This window comes from Lissotriton helveticus, chromosome 1_1 (assembly GCF_964261635.1).
Source record: "Lissotriton helveticus chromosome 1_1, aLisHel1.1, whole genome shotgun sequence".
Taxonomy (NCBI): domain Eukaryota; kingdom Metazoa; phylum Chordata; class Amphibia; order Caudata; family Salamandridae; genus Lissotriton; species Lissotriton helveticus.
In genome coordinates this window covers 364,521,344-364,542,276 of record NC_136057.1, presented here as the reverse complement: position 1 = coordinate 364,542,276, position 20,933 = coordinate 364,521,344, and the positions used below count along the sequence as shown (strand labels likewise).

Below are 20,933 nucleotides of genomic sequence, written 5' to 3'. Positions count from 1 at the left end.
TATATTCTGTCCCACGATATTTTAGAGGCAACAATATTTTTGCAAAATATTCATACATCACAATATTTATTCTTTGATATTTTGGCAGACTACCAAGAGAGTTTAGCTAGGGGCTCATAGAAGGGAAGGGTTGGTGAAACAAAGATTGATTTCATCATACAATTAAATGAATTTATGAAATACTGTCACAATGTTGCAGTTCTTTTTAATATTTTACTTATTGCATTTATTGCTACTACTTTATTTTCATAGTTAAATCTATAAAACATTATATGCATTTGATTAGAGCGTCAATTTGAATAACGTTTTAACATATATCCATAGTGTGGATTCTTGTATGGGTCCATTCATTGTGAGAGCAGTGTATAGCTCTCTAACAAACTCATTATCCTGTAAGTCACACAGAGCTGATTTGTGCCCAGAATGCACCATCCTAATGTGCAAGTCGAATGTGGGTTACAGTCCACCAGATTTCCTGTCTGCAGTTGTCCGGTTGGCACTGAGCCTGCATTTTGTTAGAGGATCTAGGGGGCCTAATCCTGGGCCATATTTTGCATAAAATAGCAAAGAAATGATCAACGCCTGCATATTGTGCGGCTTAAAGTGGAGTCAATACTACCCTAAAATACATCCCTATTGATTGGACTTCCCCTTATAAGCCTGCCTGCCAAAAAACTGGTAACCCCATGTCTTCATCCCTCTAGATATACACAGTAAAGGTGTCTTGGCCCCTCTTAAGCACCTGAACTATAAATCTCAATATTAACAAGTTTGACACTGTGGGCGTTGTCCCACCTTTATTGCCGTTCTGGAAAGAGGAGAGAAAACAGCTGATATTGCCCTTAATGAATGCACCCATTTTGCCCATGCTGTAAGCATTACCATCTTACAGATGTGCTGCTTCCATTAATCGATGCCAGAAAGTCAGAAATGAAAAATTGTTGTCACTATAATTCTATGATTTTAAGGAAACCCTTTTCACTAGTTGCTCTCTCTAATTAACCCAGTCCATTCTGCAGCATGCCTTAACTCAGATTTATTATAAGTAATTCGAATTTTCAACATTAGTGAATATTTATCTCTCTACTGTGGCCATATTGGAATCCCAAACTGTAAGTCATTAGAGATCCCTGGTGTAAAAGAGACATTACCTTTTTAACCCTCTTGTGATAAGAGCTACATTTACCCAAATCATTTAGAAACAATAATGTTTGGCTAATGTGGCCCTTCTAGAATTTTGGGGAAAAAACTTCCCATTTTACATGGTGCACCAAATATTTCAAACGTTCTAATTTCCCAGTGGGATTCGGACTGGGAAATCTAGTCACAGAAACAAATATAAAGGTTTAGATTTCACTTACACAGAGACTATACTTCTTTAATGATTTTGCAGTATTAAATGTGCTCAATTTGATTATTGTTAAAAATGTTTGACAGTGCCTTGTCTGTAGTGGCCCCTTAGTACTTTGTGAGAAACCATATCATAACTTGAATGGCCAGCTCTGCATGCTGTAAAATTCAATCCAGAGTTATTCAGACCTGTCAACTCACACTATGCCACCATGTGTCACACAATATCAGCTCTCTAGATGTGGTCTCCTGAGGCAATGCCACATTGTAGCACACGGTGATCTGGAAACCCCTTAAGAGGGAGGCTTTCAAATATATGTTTGTAAGCTCTGGGCAGCCAATGTCCATCAAGGATTTTACATCCTCTCCAGGACATCAGCAAGAGCTTCAGTAGCTTTTGTTATTTGTTGTTTTGTTAAATAAACAAATTAATAGCATTTTCAAAAAACACATATGTGCACACCCCTCGCCACTCCCACCACCCATTGCCCGCCATACTACAAATCTGCCACAAAATCTACAAATTTGTCCGTATTGACCCATCAGATACTGTGGTGGCCTGCAACCGGTAATAGTCCCATCATGTGCACCACAAGAAGGCATGTTTCATCGGTCATCCCTGCACCCTGTAGATAGTCTCCTCCAGTTTGAAGCACCAGTCCTTTTCCTTCCACCACTTTGAAATGAAAGGAGGGTTTGGAGAGCTCCATTTTTGCGCAATAGCACGCTTGGCTGGGACCGATGCGACACCCACCAACACTAGCTTGATTTTTTCCCCTCCTATGTCTTCCAGGATCCCCAGTAGACGCACTCTGAGTGTGAGGTCAATGTGTCTCTCTAATACCTGTGTAAGTGTTCTATCAATACGCCCCCAGTATGGTACAATGTCAGGGCACTCCCACACCATGTGAAAGAAGTCCACATCAGGATGGGTACATCAAAAGCATTTGAGCGTGGGGAGTTTTCAGACTCACCACAGAGGGGGGCAAGGTAAGTCTTATGCAGATAGTTTAGCTGAATGAGATGCAGTCTGTATGATTCTCTCTGGGGCCATACGTGCATCTCTCCAGTGTGCGTCATGAAGATCCCCCACCCTGGCCTCGGGGGCCCAAATGAGTTTGGGTCATTGTTTATGAGGGAGCGATATATTTTAGAGATGCCACCATGGCCAATACTGCCTATCAGCAGGTGCCTTTGTAACGGGCTGTTTTCAGGTACGTTTTACAGATCTGAGCAGTGAGAAGCCAATGATTGCCTAACTTGAAGGTACTTGCAAAATTGTGTATGTTGAAGCTGAATGTGTGTCTGCAGTTTAGCAAAGGACTTCATATGGGCCCCACTCCATACGTCACCTAGAGATGTGATTCTGATCCTGTCTCAGTGACCGAAGCCTTCCAATTGGGCTGTGTGATGCAGCCAGTGACCATACCACAGAAGGGTTTGTTGCATGAGCTTGCGATGCCAACTGGTGACGCAGAGCACCACTCGCCAGCATAACACCACTGTCATGATGTGATCCAGTGTGAGGGTGGAAATGGGGCTCACATACAGGTATCCCAGGACCCTTTCCAGACCCAATAAGGCCAGTTCTGCGCTATGCGATGGGTCGCTCCTGCCCAGACTCCTCAAATCACTGTAAAGCCCAATAACAGAGTTTGACATTTGTCAGCCTTTTCACCTCATCAAACGTCGCTCATCTGCATTTATCTAACACGATGCAAGGGGATCACCCTTGCCATAGGAAAGCCTGGATTAGGGTGTTGAGTTGTTTGGGAGTGGGACAAAGAGAAGTTTGGGGAGCAGCATCATCTTGAATAAGGCCACCCTGCCCAGAATGTTCAGTGGGTAGCCTGGCTAGGACTATAGTGCTCTTTTAGTGCTCGCAAGTAGGGGAGTCAAATTAAGGTTAAGTGCAAGTTCCAGCAAGATCGATATGTGGATCCTCAAGTATTTGAAAGTCAGATGCTGAACGGGAATCGTGGCCAGCCAGAGGCCTCTTTGAAAACCCCAGAATATTAAGGACCCGGTGACCGGATATCTGTGGATGGGCTAGGAAGAAGAGCACATTGTCAGCATACAGGGAAATCTTGTCCTCGGTACACTCTCTCCACTGCTGAGCGTTGCGTTGCATAACTGAGTACAAAGATTTGAACACCAGGGTGAAGAGAAGGGGAGAAAGCGGGCATCCCTGCCCAGTGCCCCTACAAATCGAAAAGGGGGTGCAGAGTGCTCCATTGATAAGGACCTGGGGAGAGGGCTTTCTGTACAGGAGCTGAACAAGTCTACGGTATCTCGAACCAAAACCCATGTAGTGGAGGATCTAGTCCAAGTATGACCAGTCGATCAAATAAAACGCTTTCTCAAAATCCACCAACAGGAGCACTCTGGGATCTGTTACTTTGTGTCGGCGAACAAGCGTCATGTTTACTCATCGATTGCGATGGCAAGTGCCTCGAGTGGGCATGAAGCTGCATTGGTCTGCATGGATGAGATGGGACAGCACTTGCTGAAGATTATTTGCTAGGACTTCATGTTAATCAGCGCAATATAGGCCAGTAAGAGGCACAAGTGTAAAGGGACTGACCCTGTTTAGGAAGGACCACTATAGTAGCCACATCTAGCTCAGAGGGAAAGGAATCCTGCTGTTCTGCATCAGAACAGAGGTTCGCCAGATGAGGAATAGGCAAGAATTAGAAACACTGATTGTATTCCAGTGGGAAGTCATTGAATCCTGGTGTCCTGCTTTTGTAGTTTATTTTTATAGGAGGATTGGCTTGAGCAGGTGCCAGTCTCTAAGCTCTGCCTCATCTATTGTTGTACAGGTGGTGATGTGCTGCTCCTTCAATGCACCACATCCTCTCACACAGTAAAATTATTTTCTAATTTGACAGGTTTGATTATTACACCACTGAATCAATCAATTAGGGGTTTGTATAGCGCTGCTACTCACCCGTGAGGGTCTCAAGGTGCTGAAGGGGGAGGGGTGGACTGCTGATCCGTCTGGGCACTGGGGTTCAGTCAAAGAGCCAGGGCTTGAGATCCTGCTTCAGTTGGGTCAGCGACAGGGATTGCCTGAGGTAGAGAGGCAGGGTGTTGCAGGTCTTGGCGGTGAGGTAGGAGAAGGATCTTCTTCCGGTTCTAGTGTTGTGGATCCGTGGGACGGTGACCAGGGCCAGTTGGGCGGAGCGGTGGTGTCTGGTGGGTACGTGGAAGGAGAGGCGGCAGTTCAGATATGCTGGTCCTGCATCGTGGAGGGCTTTGAGGCGTATGAGAGGGACTTGAAAGTAATTCTTTTGTTGACTGGGAACCAGTGGAGTTCTCAAAGGTGTTCGGTGATGTGGCTGCGGTGGGGGATGTTGAGAACCAGTCTGGCGGTGGAATTTTGAACATTCTGTAGTTTCCTATGAGTTTCTGGGTGAAGCCAGTATAGAGTGTGTTGCTGTAGTCGAGTCTGCTGCTGATGAGTGCTTGGGTGACCGTCTTTCTGGATTCGGAGGGGATCAATCTGAATGTCTTTCAAAGCTGGCGAAGCATGATGAGGATACAACGTTGATCTGACTGTTCATTGTTAACGAAGAGTCCAGTATGATGCTGAGATTTCGTGCGCGGTCTGTGGGGTTCAGGGGGTTCCCAATGCGGTGGACCACCAGGAGTCATCCCAAACTGTGGTGGTGGATAGCAGGATGAGGAGACTGAAGAGTTTTGAAATTTAAAACATTTCACTTCTGTTTTCTTTGTGGCATATTGTATCCAAATAAAAGAAGCAAACATATGTATGATTTCTGACAGTGAAAGAATTGGGTTTTGAACCAGTGACCTGTAAGCACAAAAGCTAAAGTTTCCCACTGCACTATCCTGAGACCGCAAATGTAATGTTGTGCAAAGGAGGAGGTGGGGGGAGGGCAGTAAACAGAACAAAAGAATCTTGGCTCTTTGGACTCCGCAAGACCTGCTTCCACAGAGTTCCTTACGCCAGTGCCTAATATCTAAACCATGCGCAAGCCCGGGTATGTCCTGTTTGCCAGCGAGAAAGAATCATTGCTAATGGCCTGCGCTATCCCTAAACATACATTTATTTCCCTTGTTATATCATTGATATATTGAGATTGTTATATCATTGATAAGGGTGTAGGTTCCACCCAGTGGTCCCCCGCTCGCATCAAGCTACAATTATGTCCTGACCAGCTGCACTAACCTTCAACCATAAGCTTGCTGCATTCTTTCTCCCACTGCTGTGGTTCTCACATTTTGCAGTCTCTCCATGCTACTATTGTTTAGGGGACGCCAGAACAAAGAGGGCGACCCCATGGCAACCAACTTATATGCCCACAGTCAACCCACTCCCTCAGGTGACCTGAATTGTCAAGATCCCACGCTTGTTTTCCTGGCAGCCTTCTTGTGATTTTAACTGCACATAGAACCACATCACAAATGGCCCTCCAGCTACTCTTCCTCGGATCAACTATTGATAACCTATGCAAATGCTTGCTGCCTCCTGATCCTCGTCATGAGTTCATCGTTTAATATCGAAAGTTAGCTGGTGGAATTCAGTATGAGGATTGAATATGCATCTTATTTGAGGTCCTTGGTCAGCAGCTGGGCAGAAAGAGGAACACATGGGCAGCCAGTTCACCGCATCCCGTCAACCCTATTTCCCAATCTTTCATGGAACACTGGACGCAGAAAATAAGCTGTGGAAGGGAAAAGAATGTCGCAGAAACTAAAGAGTTCCAGAATAACTCTAGGATGGTGACGTCCTCCTACAGATGCTCGACGCCAAAGTGTTAGCCTTCTTAAAGGGGCTGTAAAAGAACGACAGTAATGATGGAAACACCTACAGAGTTGTTGGATGGCAAATACTCTCACATACCACCTATTTTTGTTTTCGTATACTACTGTTAACAGGTACCGTTTTTAATGGGCCACTGCCATACCACAGCAAAATGATGGCTACAAATGGAAAACTGTATAATCAAGAAATAACCTCTTAAAAGAAATAAAATTGATAAAAAACCTCTGTATAAAAGAATGTGAGTTTTTCCGTAAGTGAAGCTTCCGTTACACATCTGCTCCTCTCACTGATGAAAATACCTTCTTAAAACTTGCCTGCCACCACAAAATACCTGCAAAGCTCTTAATGTGTCATTTGGAATTCTGAAAGCAGGGCACGACCTCCAGTTATGGACCGGCACGGAAATGTTAGCCCTACATGTACAGCCTCAAACTTATTTATGATGGGAGTGTGTCATCTGGAAAAGAGTGTGCACTTTACCAATGGCCATCAACGACAACTGGGCCACCTTTAAAGGTTTATGGTAGTCATTGACAGGAAACGTCTTTTTACAGTAGCAAAGAAAAACATTATCAGGGAGATGGTGAACATTTACCCATCTCTTTCAGTCTGCTTGTCAACAAAAGTACAAATCCCAGCTAACACTTATGACTCTGCCATCTATTGAGCTTACTGGATTAAGGAGGATGATAAACCACCTTCTTTACTGAGCCAAATCACCTTGTCGCAAGAATTCTGTCTAAAGACAGAACTATACCTGGGATCCCAGAACGTTATTATGTAGGGACTGTGTCACCATACCCCATCAGTACCTATGGGTCCAAAACCAGACTAGCTCATAGTGCCTTACCTGCATTCTGAACCTTTCCCGTACAAAGGACTCTAGTCCCCGCAGGGAACCATGGTAACAGGTCATCATCTTTTACTCTCTCACTCATGTGTGTCCACAATAAAACAGAAAGGAGACACGAGAAAAGTTTACAATATTTACTGAAACTATTTTGCTCTATGATCACCCTCTCGGCTGTCACCTACCCAGCTGGACATCGGACATTGTTTTTCTCGGTTCTTCAAGGTTTTATCTGTCTTTCTCTTCGACTGCTTTGTTCCCCCTGGAGTAGTTTCTCCCTTCAGGTCTACCTGACTGCATCTGCATTCCTCTCCCCTGTTTACCCCCCTACCTTCCATTCCCCATAAGACGTGTGTCTTGGCTATGCTATGCGCTGATAACTTATATTATTGTGTAATCTCATGTTTTTCTCCTCAGCATATACTTGTAACTGCAACTGAAACTGTAACTAATGTAATTTTCGTAACCTGTAACCCGCTGATCCTCATGTAAAGCTCTCTGATACCTCCGGGTCTAGCCAGCGCTATATAAAACTTCAAAAACAAATAAAACTCAACAAATAAATAAATAAAATTATGAAACAACTGTGCTGCAACTAGAAAACATACAAAACCTATGGCCCGATGTCGGATGGACCTGAGTCGTTCGACATTGATTCGGTACTGGGACTGACTGACCTCCTGTCAGCTGTCCCAACCCAATTAGGATGCCACCGAACACTGTTCGGTCGCACTCCTATTCTTTACAATGGGAGCATGCATTCCAACCGGAAAGAGAAGAGGTGCAGTTCATCCCTCCACCCCGAGGCAGGCACCTTGGGGTGCAAGGATTAACAGGGCCCTGTGCCTCCAACCAGGGGCCGTGCACCCATGGGGGCCCTGCTGGGGGTCCCCAAAGTTGACTTCCGACAGCCTTTCTGTGTTGGAAATACGGGCACAGAAAGGCTATCAGAATCCGACATGGTAATTCCTCGGGTGGAAAGAGCCTCCCTTGGGATTACTGGAGGCTTTCCGAATGGCAGAGAGGCTCTCCGAGCCTGTCGGAAACCATTCGGAAATCCAGTTCAGATTTCTTTCCGACCGACTCCATCCAAATGGGTCAGTCGGAAATGAATACGACCAGCTGATTACAATGCTATAGGCACAGCTCCGAACACGGGTTGGAGCCATTTACTACGGCATCGTAATCTGCCCCTTAGTTGTGTAATTAGTATCACCTATAAACCGTACACAATGAAAAGCTCTATCATGTTTATTGGTGTATCTCCCTAAGTCTACCCTCACAATAATATAACTAAGATCTCTAGGATGGTATCGGGCCCCATACCTAGCATATGCCGTTAGCTTTTCTGCATCTCAGACTGAGCAAAACTGGCGCTCTCGTCCCGGGACCTCTCCTCTGCTAGAAATCCTCCTCTGTATTTTCAAAACGACAAGTCTCGGCTTATATGATAAGAAATGCCCTACTCAAAAACAACAGCTGGGTATCTTCTATTGTGTCTAGGTGTTAGTGTCCAACCATAGAGAAAAACAGGGCACAATATTGTTTTACCTTGTACTAAATGTTTAGGATGAACCCCAGCAAAATAATTAAATAATAATAAAACATGTGCAGCCTATTTCTAAAATAATAGTGTGGTACAAAAACAAGCATGTTACTTCGTAACATGTGCAAAGCAAAAGCAGCCTACAATGCACGCAGCATGTGCAGTTAGGCTATCATAGGGAAAAACTACAGTGGGCCCTATAGGGGACTCAAGACAACCTCAAATCATAACCAGCACGCGTAATGTTTTATTTTGATGGACAGTAAAATGTTTATTACTCAATTTGCAAAAAACAAGAACCCTGCATCAAGGTTCTTCGTAGATTGCACTAGTAAGTTAGCAATTTCACACGAAATACGATCTAAATGCTCTTGAAGACTTACCTCCCACCCTGGCCCTACCCCTACCACTCACCCACCTGCAGCGTAGATGTTGCACTAGCTGTCAAGAATCTCTCTATAAGCCTCACCTAGGCAACCTTCCCTTCTTCTTCACTACCCACCGTAAATCTCCGACAATGTACAGTGCTCTGTTATTAGGTCTGTACTGCCTGAGTCACATACATGCATACAAACATAAATGCACCATAAGGGGCTATAAATAATAAGCCCAACCATTTCCAAGTAGTGTTAATCACTCTACCACTCATCATACACCTTATTTATCTGTAATAGTTAGCTATCATCCGAACCCAAATTTAAGCACATCTGGGACTTCCACAACAGTAGCAATTGGCAGTAAAAGCAATGAGCACCAGCATGTCATTGGCTAGCCAGTTTGTAATATGCCTACCACCTCCCCCAAATTTTTTCATGTTTGAAGGAGCAACCAGGGGCACACCAGCCCAGTAGGTAATAGTAGGTAGTGATGAGGACATCCAATGACAAGCGATATCACGCTTGGCCATCACAGTGCCAGTGCTGGCCAGTGTGCTTCCCCATCAAAATCCACCCCTTGCCCCAAAATGCCCGACAGTGTTCTACGGAGGGGACAATCAACTGGTCTCTCTAGAATTTCAGTTATAGCTGTAAAAATAAAGGACCAATAACTTGCAATAGTCCGACAGGACCACACTATGTGAAAAAAGTATTTTACTTGAATCGGGCTTAGGCGAGAGGGAATAACCAATTCCAGTGACGCCATCAAGTCATCTTTTCAATGGATATCATCTAGTGGTCAACCCAACTCTCCCATTTGGTCCAAAGGGCCTGAAAGGCCTCTGGTGAGTAAATGACCAGTGATCAATATGTATCTGCTAGATGCCACCTCAGCCCAATGGCACTGACTTGGGCTTAGAGGGGACTATATTCTGGCAGGTGATGTAAACTGTGGTTGATACCCCATAAATGCAAGACGAAGCTGCAGATATCTGTAGAATTGGGTCTTGTGGAGGTGAAGTGATCCCAGAGGGCCTGGAAGATCTTCAGTTCTGAACCCTTCCAGACGTCCTTTTATTTTATTTTTCTGTGTCCCTCAAGATATCATACGATATCTATTGTGCAGTGTTTCTGAGGAAATAACACTAGACAGTGCTGGATGCCCAGTCTTGTTTCAGTGCTTATACAAACACCAACTCGAATTTAGACAGTGATACATTGTGAGTTGAGCCTAAAGTTCCATGCAGGGTATGTTCCTTTCACTCTGTAAGCCTACATTGAACTGGGTCAGTGATTGCATGGTCCACTACAGTATATTAATTTTTGCACTTTGTGGAACTCGAGTCAGTTCAAGTCAACTACACCCATGTCAGGGTAGCGCCAACCATCATCGAATGTGGGTTACTGCACCTCTATTACCATAAGAGTCTGTAAATGCTATAGTCGACAGCCTTAGAGGCATTTTTGTTCCCGGGAATCCTTTATACAAACCACAATTGCTCAGGGCATGACTTTTCACAGTACCTGCTTCTCGTATTGAGTAGCACTTAAGCTCTGGTGTCAGCTCAATGCAATGTGCTTTACCACACCACATAAACAAAGGACTACCATGTATAAAAGCTGGAATTTACCAGCAAACTACATTTGCACATATAAAAAGCAGAACATACTGAAGCTCTTATTTTTATATAAACTTTTACTTGTCCATTTTGCTGATTTTGCCCCCAAGCCCCCACAAAGACTGTTGAAGTGGCTTCCTTCTAATTGCAATTACTGGGTACGGCAGTGGGTTCATAACTGGGGTCATGCACTTAGAAAGGATTAAACACGCATGAAACAACACACACGTCAATGCCTTGCTTTCTGGATGTTAAATTATACTAAAGTGGGCACAGATCTCAAATGTCAACTGTTTTTCTTTTCCAGACTTCTGTACAGGGCCATTGACTCTCACACAGAGGACATTGGTCCCATCTACAACCACCGAGTGGAGATCTCCATCTTCTTCATCATCTACATCATTATCATCGCCTTCTTCATGATGAACATCTTTGTTGGTTTTGTCATTGTCACATTTCAGGAGCAGGGAGAGCAGGAGTACAAGAACTGTGAACTTGACAAAAATCAAGTAAGTCTCAGAAGCTCCGATGTCTGGGATCTGCCTAAGATGACAAGGAATGCCACCTTGTAGTGACATTCCTGAACGCTCAGGTTATTCCCTAATACCGCGCGACAGAAACTCTCAAATGTTGAAAATCTATATCTGAGACTTGTAAACTGTATACAATTAGGACTAAGATTACTGGACTGTAAGAAGTAGAACATCAGCTGTGCCTTCGAATTCCGTTTTGTTACTACTGGCCCTTACTACCTTCTGTTCCCCCCTTGCAGCGCCAGTGTGTGGAATACGCCCTAAAAGCCCGTCCCCTGCGAAGATACATCCCAAAGAATCCATATCAGTATAAGGTCTGGTATGTGGTGAACTCAACCTACTTCGAGTACCTGATGTTTGTGCTGATCCTGCTTAACACCATCTGCCTGGCGATGCAGGTGAGAGACAAAGTAGCTTGAAGTATGTACCTATCTACCATTAGGGTTGTAGATCTAAGAACACTAATTAGTATTGTGTTCAGTTCATCATTCTGATCTAGAGGTTCATACCTTTTCAAGGTTTGGTATATAAAGGTAGTGGGTTTGTGTCTTTACTTTAAGGACGTTTCTCTGCAAAGCAACCCAGCAGGGCGGCTGAGACGTTGTTCCTGTATACAGTAAAAGCGTTCTTCCTTCTGAAACTTCAAGAATCTTATGAGACAATATTAATAGTAAAATAAGACAAGATGGGGACTAGCTCATTCTGACTTCTAAGTGCTTCCTTAGAAGAGTGTCAAAAAAATTAATTGTACAGGTGGAAATGCTTTCAAAGGTATTAGCCTTCAATTTATTATTACCTGTACAAAGATGATCATGCTCAAATATTGTCATAATCTACTTGAAAAATTCTCAGGTTTTTGTTTACAAATACCGTTCAGAACCAAGTCTGTGGTGGGTTGGAATTGTCTTGCACAGTATGCAGCTTAGTACTTAGTTGGAGGTCAAGCTGCACTAAGAGAAACACTGGTCCTTTCAGAATAGGCTGTACCCAATAGTTTGAGATGTGATTGAAAAGCTTTTTCAATGCCAGCTAGTACATTATAAACTAAAACTGGTCATCTTTTCAAACTTCCACCAGAAAAATGTGGTCGATTTTTTTACATTGCTGTAAACCATCAATTAAGGTTTCAATATTGGTAACTACAACAATTTCTCTTGTTAGGTAATCCCCCAAAACATTTTTTTGAAATTATAAACGCTGCTAAATCCTGTTACAATTGTAGTTGCTTCTATTTCAAGACAACAGCATACCGCTCTTTCTGTACACAGACTTCTTGTACTGCTACTGCGTGACAAAATTATATTAAATTCTTTATTACTTGGTAATAGTGTCATTCATGGGAAACAGATTAAAACTGTACGATCTTGCACAATGCTTCCATTCTAACAATACAGCAGATGCGTAGGTTATATAGGACTAAAACACGGGTGTACATTTTTCCTTGCTTGATGGTATGTTATGGCACTTTTTTTCCTCTCACTTTGAAGGAAGTGAACACAATTAACCCATTCAAGAAGGAGACTACAATTTACATGTTCTATCAAAAATATGTCGTTTATTCCAGTGAATGAGAATACCTGAGAGCTTTATACTCAGGAATGAAGGCCACACCCAATAACATTTATTGGCATAAAGAAGGGAGTTCAAAATAAAAGAATCCTTTTGGAGTCCAGAAATATTCTATGCCGAGAAAGCAAAACTAGGCCATGTTGACTTTCTTCAGACTTAGAAAGAAATATCAAGAACACTGCAAAAAATAATCAAACAAACTTTTAAAAACCGACATTGAATTGTGATAAAGACTTGTTCCTATGCAGTCAGCACACATGAAAAAAACCTGAAGGTGGTATCCTCTGATAAACACCGAACCATGTTAAGACCACCATAATATCAAGGTCTTTAAGATAGCAGTACTCCAAAACATTATTAGGAAAATGAAGAACAGCTTGTTGATTTACTGCTGTTCAGTTTTCATTCATAGTGTGGACTCCAGTTAGAGATTCTGATGACCAATTTTGTTATTTAATGTGAGCATTTTTGTAGTGGCCCATGCTGAGTGCCAAAATATGTTCCAAATTGAGCAAGGAACAGAAACATTATGACCAACTAGGACAGGGACCTTACCTACCAAAGTTTGTTCAGAATGAATACAAACTCGCGTGTTTGTAGTATTATTGTTAGATGAGAGGAATTCCAGACCCTTTTGATACTGAGTTCCCCCCTGCACCTTTTCTGTGACCTTTCTTGTTGGCCTTTTAACCAAACTTCAGTCATCCTTCCCTCAAGTTTGTTAAAGATTGCACTTCATCTGTGACCATTAATAGCAGGGCAGAAATACCCACTCCTACAAAGGGTCTAGCTAGCTAGGTGTACGCAAAGGGACAGGCTCCGAGTGGGTTGATGCATGCCTGAGCAGAATGGCCATGCCTCTACGGACTAAACCAGTGCTTTCTAAAATGCAAGCTAAGACTCTTCTTCATGGGGGTGACTAAACTGTAAAAGTCATGTGGAGGTTGAGCAAGAGGGAGACTCAGCACTACGAAATGCTTGCGAAGCTCCTTTAAGTAATTTAAAATCATTGAGATTCTGTGAAATTAAATGTTCGAGATGCATAGCTTGTCAAAGGGCCATTCTGCTCCAGCACTGATTCAGCGATTCCAGAGCACTGTGCACTACTAAAGAAACGTGGATTTTCTAGTCTCTGCTCTAGTTGTATGGTTATCGTTCTGATTACATTCTTGTTACAGTTCAATAATTATCAGACATATGTCTTCCGTCTAATGATTTAAAGCTTCCACATAATTCCATAAATTAACAATCTCAGATGCAAACATTCCTTTATGGCTCAGCGCTGAGATCAGAATTTTTTTGTCTTCTTTGTAGCACTACGGCCAGAGCTGCACCTTCAAAGAAGCCATGAACATCCTCAACATGCTCTTCACCGGTCTCTTCACAGTGGAAATGATTCTCAAACTCATTGCTTTCAAACCCAAGGTGGGTGTCCCTGTGGAGCACAAGGCGTTTGGTGGTGGAATATCCTTGTTCTCATTCAGGGCAAATCGACAGTGGGAAGGTTATTTGGATGCGCTGTGTGGGAGGGTTATCTTTCATATAATTGCCGTGAAAAATGGGGGTTGCTGGAGTGGAGTCTCACTCTGTGTTTGGCGAGTTGTATAACAGAAACTAATCAGAGAAAACCCGTAGAGTGCCTCATAGTCCCAATAAAATATTTGTGTATCGTAGAAATGGAGCATAAAGGTATTATTTAAAAACATTTTTTTAAATATATATCTTTGTTCTCTGTTACATAAATCAAACTAAATGAATAAATGTATAACTCAGTTCGGCTGAATTGAGTTCAATGAAAAACAATTAGGCTACCTAATTTAATTTAAATTTTGAATTAATTTGCGGCAGATAATCCCAGCCCTATTATTATCTCTCCTTTTTTCCTGACTAAACCAACACAGAACAAGATTTTGTGACAAAATGAAATCGTTTCTAAAATAAGTTCTATGTGAACACTTGTAAGTTGTAGCCGTGGAGCGTACAGCTAGCTTGTAAAACAGTACATTAACCACTGGGGGTACTTAGTCTTTCAAACTGGCAGACCCGACACATTTAGCCAGGTCCTGGGCAGCGTAGCAGATCAGGGCTCTTTTCCTCTTTGATATAGCTTTATTTCCATGGAGCAAAAATTTATTATCAGTGTTTTTATAAATTGGAAGCTCAGAGAACTGCACTATAATGAAACTATTCATACAGTTAGTATCTTTCAGAAGGTCTCTACCACGCACTGTACGATAGTGACTTCCCCGTGGTGTAATCCCGTCTGTGATTTCTCGTTTCCTATTCCCTCCGTCCCCTTTTTCTTGTCCTTTGTTTAAGAAACCCCTCTAGCTAAGTTTGAACAGTACCAAAAAAAGTGAGTGGTCGAAGCAGCTGTTGGTTGGACAGTGGGCTGCCTTTGTCTAGGTAAATGCAGTCTGCATAGGACAAAAACATTCATACGACTTCCATTCTGTGAATCCTCGATGCATGTATATATATATATATATATATTTCTTTTTTTAATTCTGTTTTTTATTTTCATTAACAACTTCGGCAAGACAGTCAGGTTGGACGTAACCATACATTACAGTTAGCATACATAACCACAATATCCAAGCATATTCAACGCCTGTATAAATTTGGCTGTTTGCGACCAACACATCGGACAATCTCTTTAAACCAATCCCAATATATACATTATTCCTCATCTTCAGAACTGTCTTCATCACATTCTGGTGGCGGCTCACATACATCCCCCGATATTTATTCCACGCTCTCCATATTTTGCTCCATTTCTGGGGGCATCTCCGATTTATGAATACAGTTCTTTCGGCCACCATAGCAAGGTCCATGTCTGTACACCAAGCCGCTAGTGACGGTAATTCCACTGCAGCCCATTTCTGCGCTATATTGCGCTTAGCCATCATTAATCCCATTGTAGCCCATGTTTGTGCTGGGCGTGTAAGATCATTGGGTTCCCACACATTCAGCAAGCATCTGCATGGCTCTGGCACTAGTGACACCCCTACCGTCTGCGACACCGTTCTTAATATCTTATTCCAGTAGTCAGCTACCTTGGGGAAGTCCCATATTGTGTGAAAGAAGGATCCCTCCTCCCCACATCCTCTAAGACAGTATGGATGCTGTGCTCTGTCCATTTTGTATAAAGTGCACCGGGTATGATATGTGCGGTGTAGTATCTTGAGCTGTACAAGTCTGAGTCGTGAGGGTATACCCACCTCTTTGGGCGAGGCCAATGCCTCCTGCCATTCTGTATCTTCTAGATCCCCCACGTCCACTACCCCTTTCTCTCTTAAAGAGGTTGTAGGGTCCGGTAAGTTATTGATCAGTTTACGATAGGTGAAGGATGTGGCTCGCTTTTGCATGTAGTCTGTGAGTAGCCTATCTTCCAGCAGGGAGGCCTGAGGTACCTACCTCAGTGTCCTGTGGTAGCACCGCTAACAGTGCGTTTCTAATCTGTGTATAACGAAAAGCTTCTGATGGTGCAAGTTCGTACTGTTGTCTGAGTTGCTCAAATGGGATCACTGTCCCTTTGTCCCACAGGTCGCCCACCGTAGAGATGCCTATGTTGTCCCATTGGTCAAAGCCCTTACTGTTTCTCAGTTGCCCTAGTCGTTTGGTATCCCAAAGCGGGGTAAGCTGGGTAATGACTCCCTTCCATCCCTGCCGCGTCTGTGCTGTATGCCATATCATGACTGTGTGTTTTGTGGGTCCTATTTTTGTGGGTCCTATTAGCTTTGGTATCTGGCCTTTGTTATAGAGAGCCGCAAGTATATTTCCCGTACCCAGCTGAAACCTGTCTGCCTTGTATGCTGGGTCAGCCTGGGAGGCATGTATCCATTGATTAATAACTTTGAGATGTGCCGCCCAATAATACAATTGGATGTTAGGGAGCGCCACTCCTCCGTCGTACCACCCACGGGGTAGCTTTGCCTGCGCTACTCGTGCTGGCTTATTGCCCCATAACAGCGTGGACACCTGTGTTGCTATTTGCTTAAAATACTTCAAGGGCACTGGAAGTGGCGTGCTCTCAAGAACGTATAGAAATCGGGGCAAGGCCATCATTTTGAACAACGCCGCCTTCCCCAACAATGTTAAGGGAAGCGATTCCCCGTGTGCCACATCTCTCTTCAAACGCTCCATTGGGGGCGTCAAGTTTTTAGAGAGAAAGTCCGCAGGACTAGTTGTGATATGAATGCCTAAATATTTAAATGAGTCATGCGAAATTAGGAGCGGGCAATCTGCTGGGAGACTTGGTGCGTGGCCACGCAATACATACATAACAGACTTGGACCAGTTGATGGTGTATCCGGATACCTTTCCAAAATTATCGCAAATCTTATGGAGGACCTGTAGAGAGTGCTCGGGGTTTGTCAAGTACACCAAAATATCGTCTGCGTAGAGGGAGATGCGGTCCTCTCAACCTTCCGTCCACTGAATGCCTCGCATCAGTGGTTCTCCTCTGATCCACACCGCCAGGGGCTCCATTACCAAAGCGAAAAGTATCAGCGACAGGGGGCATCCCTGGCGCGTCCCTCTAGCTAGTGGCATGCTGTCGGAGATATGACCATTGGCCGACACGTATGCCAGAGGTCTGGTGTATAAGAGGCGGACCCATGCACAAAATTTGGGGCCAAAACGAAAATGGTGAAGGACTGCGAAGAGGAAATTCCATTCAACCATATCAAATGCCATCCTCGCGTCTAGGGAGATCAAGACTGCCGGTTCCTGCAAGGCTGGAATCCTAGCCAGGACCCCATGCAGGCGTCTGAGGTTCAATGCAGTGTTTCTGTCCGGCATAAAGCCGGATTGATCTGAGTGAATTAGATGCGTGAGGTGAGGTGCCAGTCTACTGGCCAATACCTTTGCAAGTATTTTAGCCTCTGCATTGAGCAATGAGATTGGACGATAGGAGGTGCATTCAGTCAGAGGTTTCCCAGGCTTCAGGATCGCCACTATCGTGGCTGGTCATGCGGCAGCTCTCTATCCAGGCTGTCAGTGTACATTCGCAATAGATGCGGAGTGATAATTCCTGCCATCTGTTTGTATAATTCGATCGGGACCCCATTCGGTCCCATTGCTTTGCCTGACTGCAGCGAGCGGATCTCGGTTTGCAGTTCCTCCTCCGTGAGGTCAGCCTCCAGGTCTAGGGCAGCCTCCAGAGTAAGCGTGGGCAGAACTATATCTTTAAGGGAGGCCGTAGCTTCATCCTCTGTTATGACTGATGTTGGTGTGTAAATTTTCCTGAAATGCCCTGCGAGTGTGTGTATTATTTCCCATGGATCTGCTGTCAGCTGCCCCTCCGCTGTCTGTATTTGAGCTATTCCTTTGGTTCCCTGTTCTCGCCTATCCAGCCATGCCAAGAGTTTTCCAGCCTTGTCCCCTACATCGTATATCTTATGCCTGGTGGTTGTGAGCTGTGTTGTCACCTCTTCTTTTAAACGGTCCCTATGTTGTTGTTGTTTGAGGTGTAGTGCATGTGATGATGCTGGCGTGGGGTCTGTCAAGTGATGCGCCTCGGCCGCATGTAAGTCTAGCTCCTCATCCAGGAGTTCTTTCTGCCTCTCCTGCCTGTACCCTACGATCGAGACTATGGCTTGTCCCCTAATTACGGTCTTATAAGCCTCCCATAGAATTGACGGGGAGCTAACGGACGGAGTGTTTTCCTCGAAGAAGAGCTTCGTGGCTTTACGGATCTCTTTCCGAACTTTCGGGACCTGCATGAAGCCGGGGTAGATAGGATAGAGCCGCCTACTGGTCTCATGGTGGTACGAGAAAGTCAACAGTATTGGTGCGTGGTCTGAAATGCCTCTGGGCTTTATCGCTATGTCGTCGACACTCTGCAGACTATTAACTGAAGTCAGGAAGTAATCTATTCTGGACAGGCTGTTGTGTACGTTCGAGTGAAAAGTGTATTGTTGTGTTGCATGGTGGCGGTGCCTCCATACATCAAGAAGCCCAAGCGCCTCTGTGAAACTCTGCAGGCGGGATATCCCGGGTGTTTGCGTCCTCACTGGGTATCTGTCTAGGTTACTATCCATCGTAGCATTAAAGTCAACCCTGATTATAAGGTCTCACTCTGGCAGCGCAAGCATAAACTCGCCAAGGGCAGGGAGCGCCACCACGTGCAGAGCCGGGGGGATGTACACCGATACCACATTAACAGATTTCCCTTCCCATTGACCATGGAGGGCTGCGAATCTCCCCTGATCATCCCTGTTCGTGTGATGTATTATGAAGGAGGAGTGCTTCCGTATCAATATGCCCACACCCGTGGAGCCAGACGAGAACTCCAAATGCACCACCATCCTGTATCCCCACCTATCTAATGCCTTACACGCAGTGCCAGTGAGGTGTGTTTCCTGTAGGAGGGCCAGCGTTGGGGCCTGACGTTTTAGAGCCTGCAGCACCAGGCCCCTTTTGATTTTATCTCCCAAGGCATGGACGTTCCATGTGAGTAGTGTTAGGGGGGGTCACTTGAGCGCTAAGGGGCAGTTCTGACGCGCATTCAGCTGGGATTAGTGTCGCCATGGTTACGGTAGTTAAGGAATGTATGCAATATCTTGCCCGTGAGATGTGCACGCATATAAGCCAGTGGGTACTTTGCCAACCTGTCAATACCGCTACAAACTGAAAACACAAACTTTAAACACCATGTGCCCCGTACCGGTGTCCCTACCCGACTCCCTGCCTCCCTGCCCGACGGACTCAGAACTGCCCGCCTACCCAACTTAGCAGAGTGCTCAATCCCAACCCCGAAAAAGTACTTGCGTGAAGGGGGTTAGAGGTCAGAGGAGAGCATAGTCCTTCCCCTCCCCCCAAAGACTACATCAGCTTAGTGTCCAAAGCAGGCGCTACTGCACAATATTTCCGGTACGTGTTCATATACGTTTGTTCATCTCCCAGCTTTCAAGTTCACCCTTGACCGAGGTCTTCAGCTTCACTCCGTTGTGGGTGCGTATCCTCAGCTCGCCACTGATCTTGATCGTCTGCGTCCTTAGCCTCGCCTTGACGGCGTTGGTTCCTGTTTCCGTATCTGGGCCCACCAGTTTGTCGTCAGCCCTCGAGCCAGTCATGTGCCTCCTCCGGTGTATTGAGAAACCATGTTTTGCCCTCTGCCACAACTCTAAGTTTTGCCGGGAATAACATTGAGTAAGGCAGTTCCCTGGCTCTCAGTTCTTTGTTGACCTCCATGAAGCTTCGGCAGCGCCTAGAGACCGCCGTTGTGTAGTCTGGAAAGAAGGACACCGTTGAGTTCTGAACTCGGATCGGTGGGGCCACTCTGGCGGTTTGTAGCACGGCGTCTCTGTCGCGGAAGTTGAACAGACGGGCCAGTACTTGTCTTGGGGGGGCCCGGGTTTGGGCCTCCCCCCAGGAACTTTGTGGGCTCTTTCGACTGAGAAAAAGGTTGACAATCCCCTGGGTTGTAGCCGCGTTTTTATAAGTTCCTCTACATATAGATCCACTGCTGGGCTCCCTTCACTTTCAGGAATTCCGAGAATTCTTACGTTATTTCTTCGGGAGCGCCCTTCCTGATCGTCCAGGTTTGCCGTTATTAGTTTGTTCTCAGCCTTGAGCCGGGATACTGTTTTCTGCAGGGCTGCAGTGTCTGTTACTAGAGTTTTAGTGACTTGTTCGACCTCGGTGACTCTGGTCGTCATTTTTTGGAAGTTCACCCTCAAGAGAGATACATCTGTGGATATGGACCCCACTGTTGCCTGGACATCAGTAAGGGCTGCCATTGTGTCTTCCAATGTTACCTTTGTGGTGCCTGCTTCTCCTAGGGTCTTGTCCGATTGGTCCCTTCGCTCTGGAAGTGGCGGAAAGTCCTTTCCGTAAGCGTATTTGTCCAGCTTTGATTGCGTGGCCTGGTTCCGTGGACCCCTGCCCGCCATTGTATCTTTGTGGTTAGCCGGGGTTCCTCGGGACTGTCCACTGTTGGCCGCAGACCTCTTCGATCCACCCGGCCCGTCGGCGTACCCCGGGGCCTTCTCACTCGTGCTGTATCACCACCTGCGGGTCAGCCAGTACTGGGGGTCGCTGTTCATCCTGTCCCCCTGCAGTCCGGTACAAGTAGCCACCGCAGGTCTCAGCATGGAATTTATGTTGACCGTATTCCAGGTCGTCGCTAGTACACGGCCACCCACGCGAAGATAGCCGGGTCCTGCCACCCCCATGTTGTTGGCTAGGATCATAAACAGCGTTTGTGAGTGGGGGGGGGGGTCACGCCTGGCCCCACGTCTGGTTCAGATGGCTTGGGACGCTGTCCCCACTGTGTTGCTGGGCCCCCGCGT

General features: G+C 45.2%; 2 protein-coding genes across 16 annotated transcripts in view; one reads left to right on the top strand and one right to left on the bottom strand.

Annotated features, from left to right (window-relative positions):
* Positions 1 to 20,933, top strand: part of CACNA1C (calcium voltage-gated channel subunit alpha1 C) — a 2,299,705-nt gene that overhangs the window by 1,865,763 nt on the left and 413,009 nt on the right. For all 6 annotated transcript variants that reach the window (XM_078673661.1, XM_078673663.1, XM_078673662.1 and 3 more), the window contains 3 exons: positions 10,842 to 11,043; positions 11,307 to 11,465; positions 13,951 to 14,061. In XM_078673661.1, the coding sequence (XP_078529787.1) occupies positions 10,842 to 11,043; positions 11,307 to 11,465; positions 13,951 to 14,061 (472 nt within the window). The remainder of the gene's footprint in view (positions 1 to 10,841; positions 11,044 to 11,306; positions 11,466 to 13,950; positions 14,062 to 20,933) is intronic.
* Positions 1 to 20,933, bottom strand: part of LOC144808862 (uncharacterized) — a 433,476-nt gene that overhangs the window by 344,011 nt on the left and 68,532 nt on the right. The gene's annotated exons all lie outside the window — the stretch shown is intronic.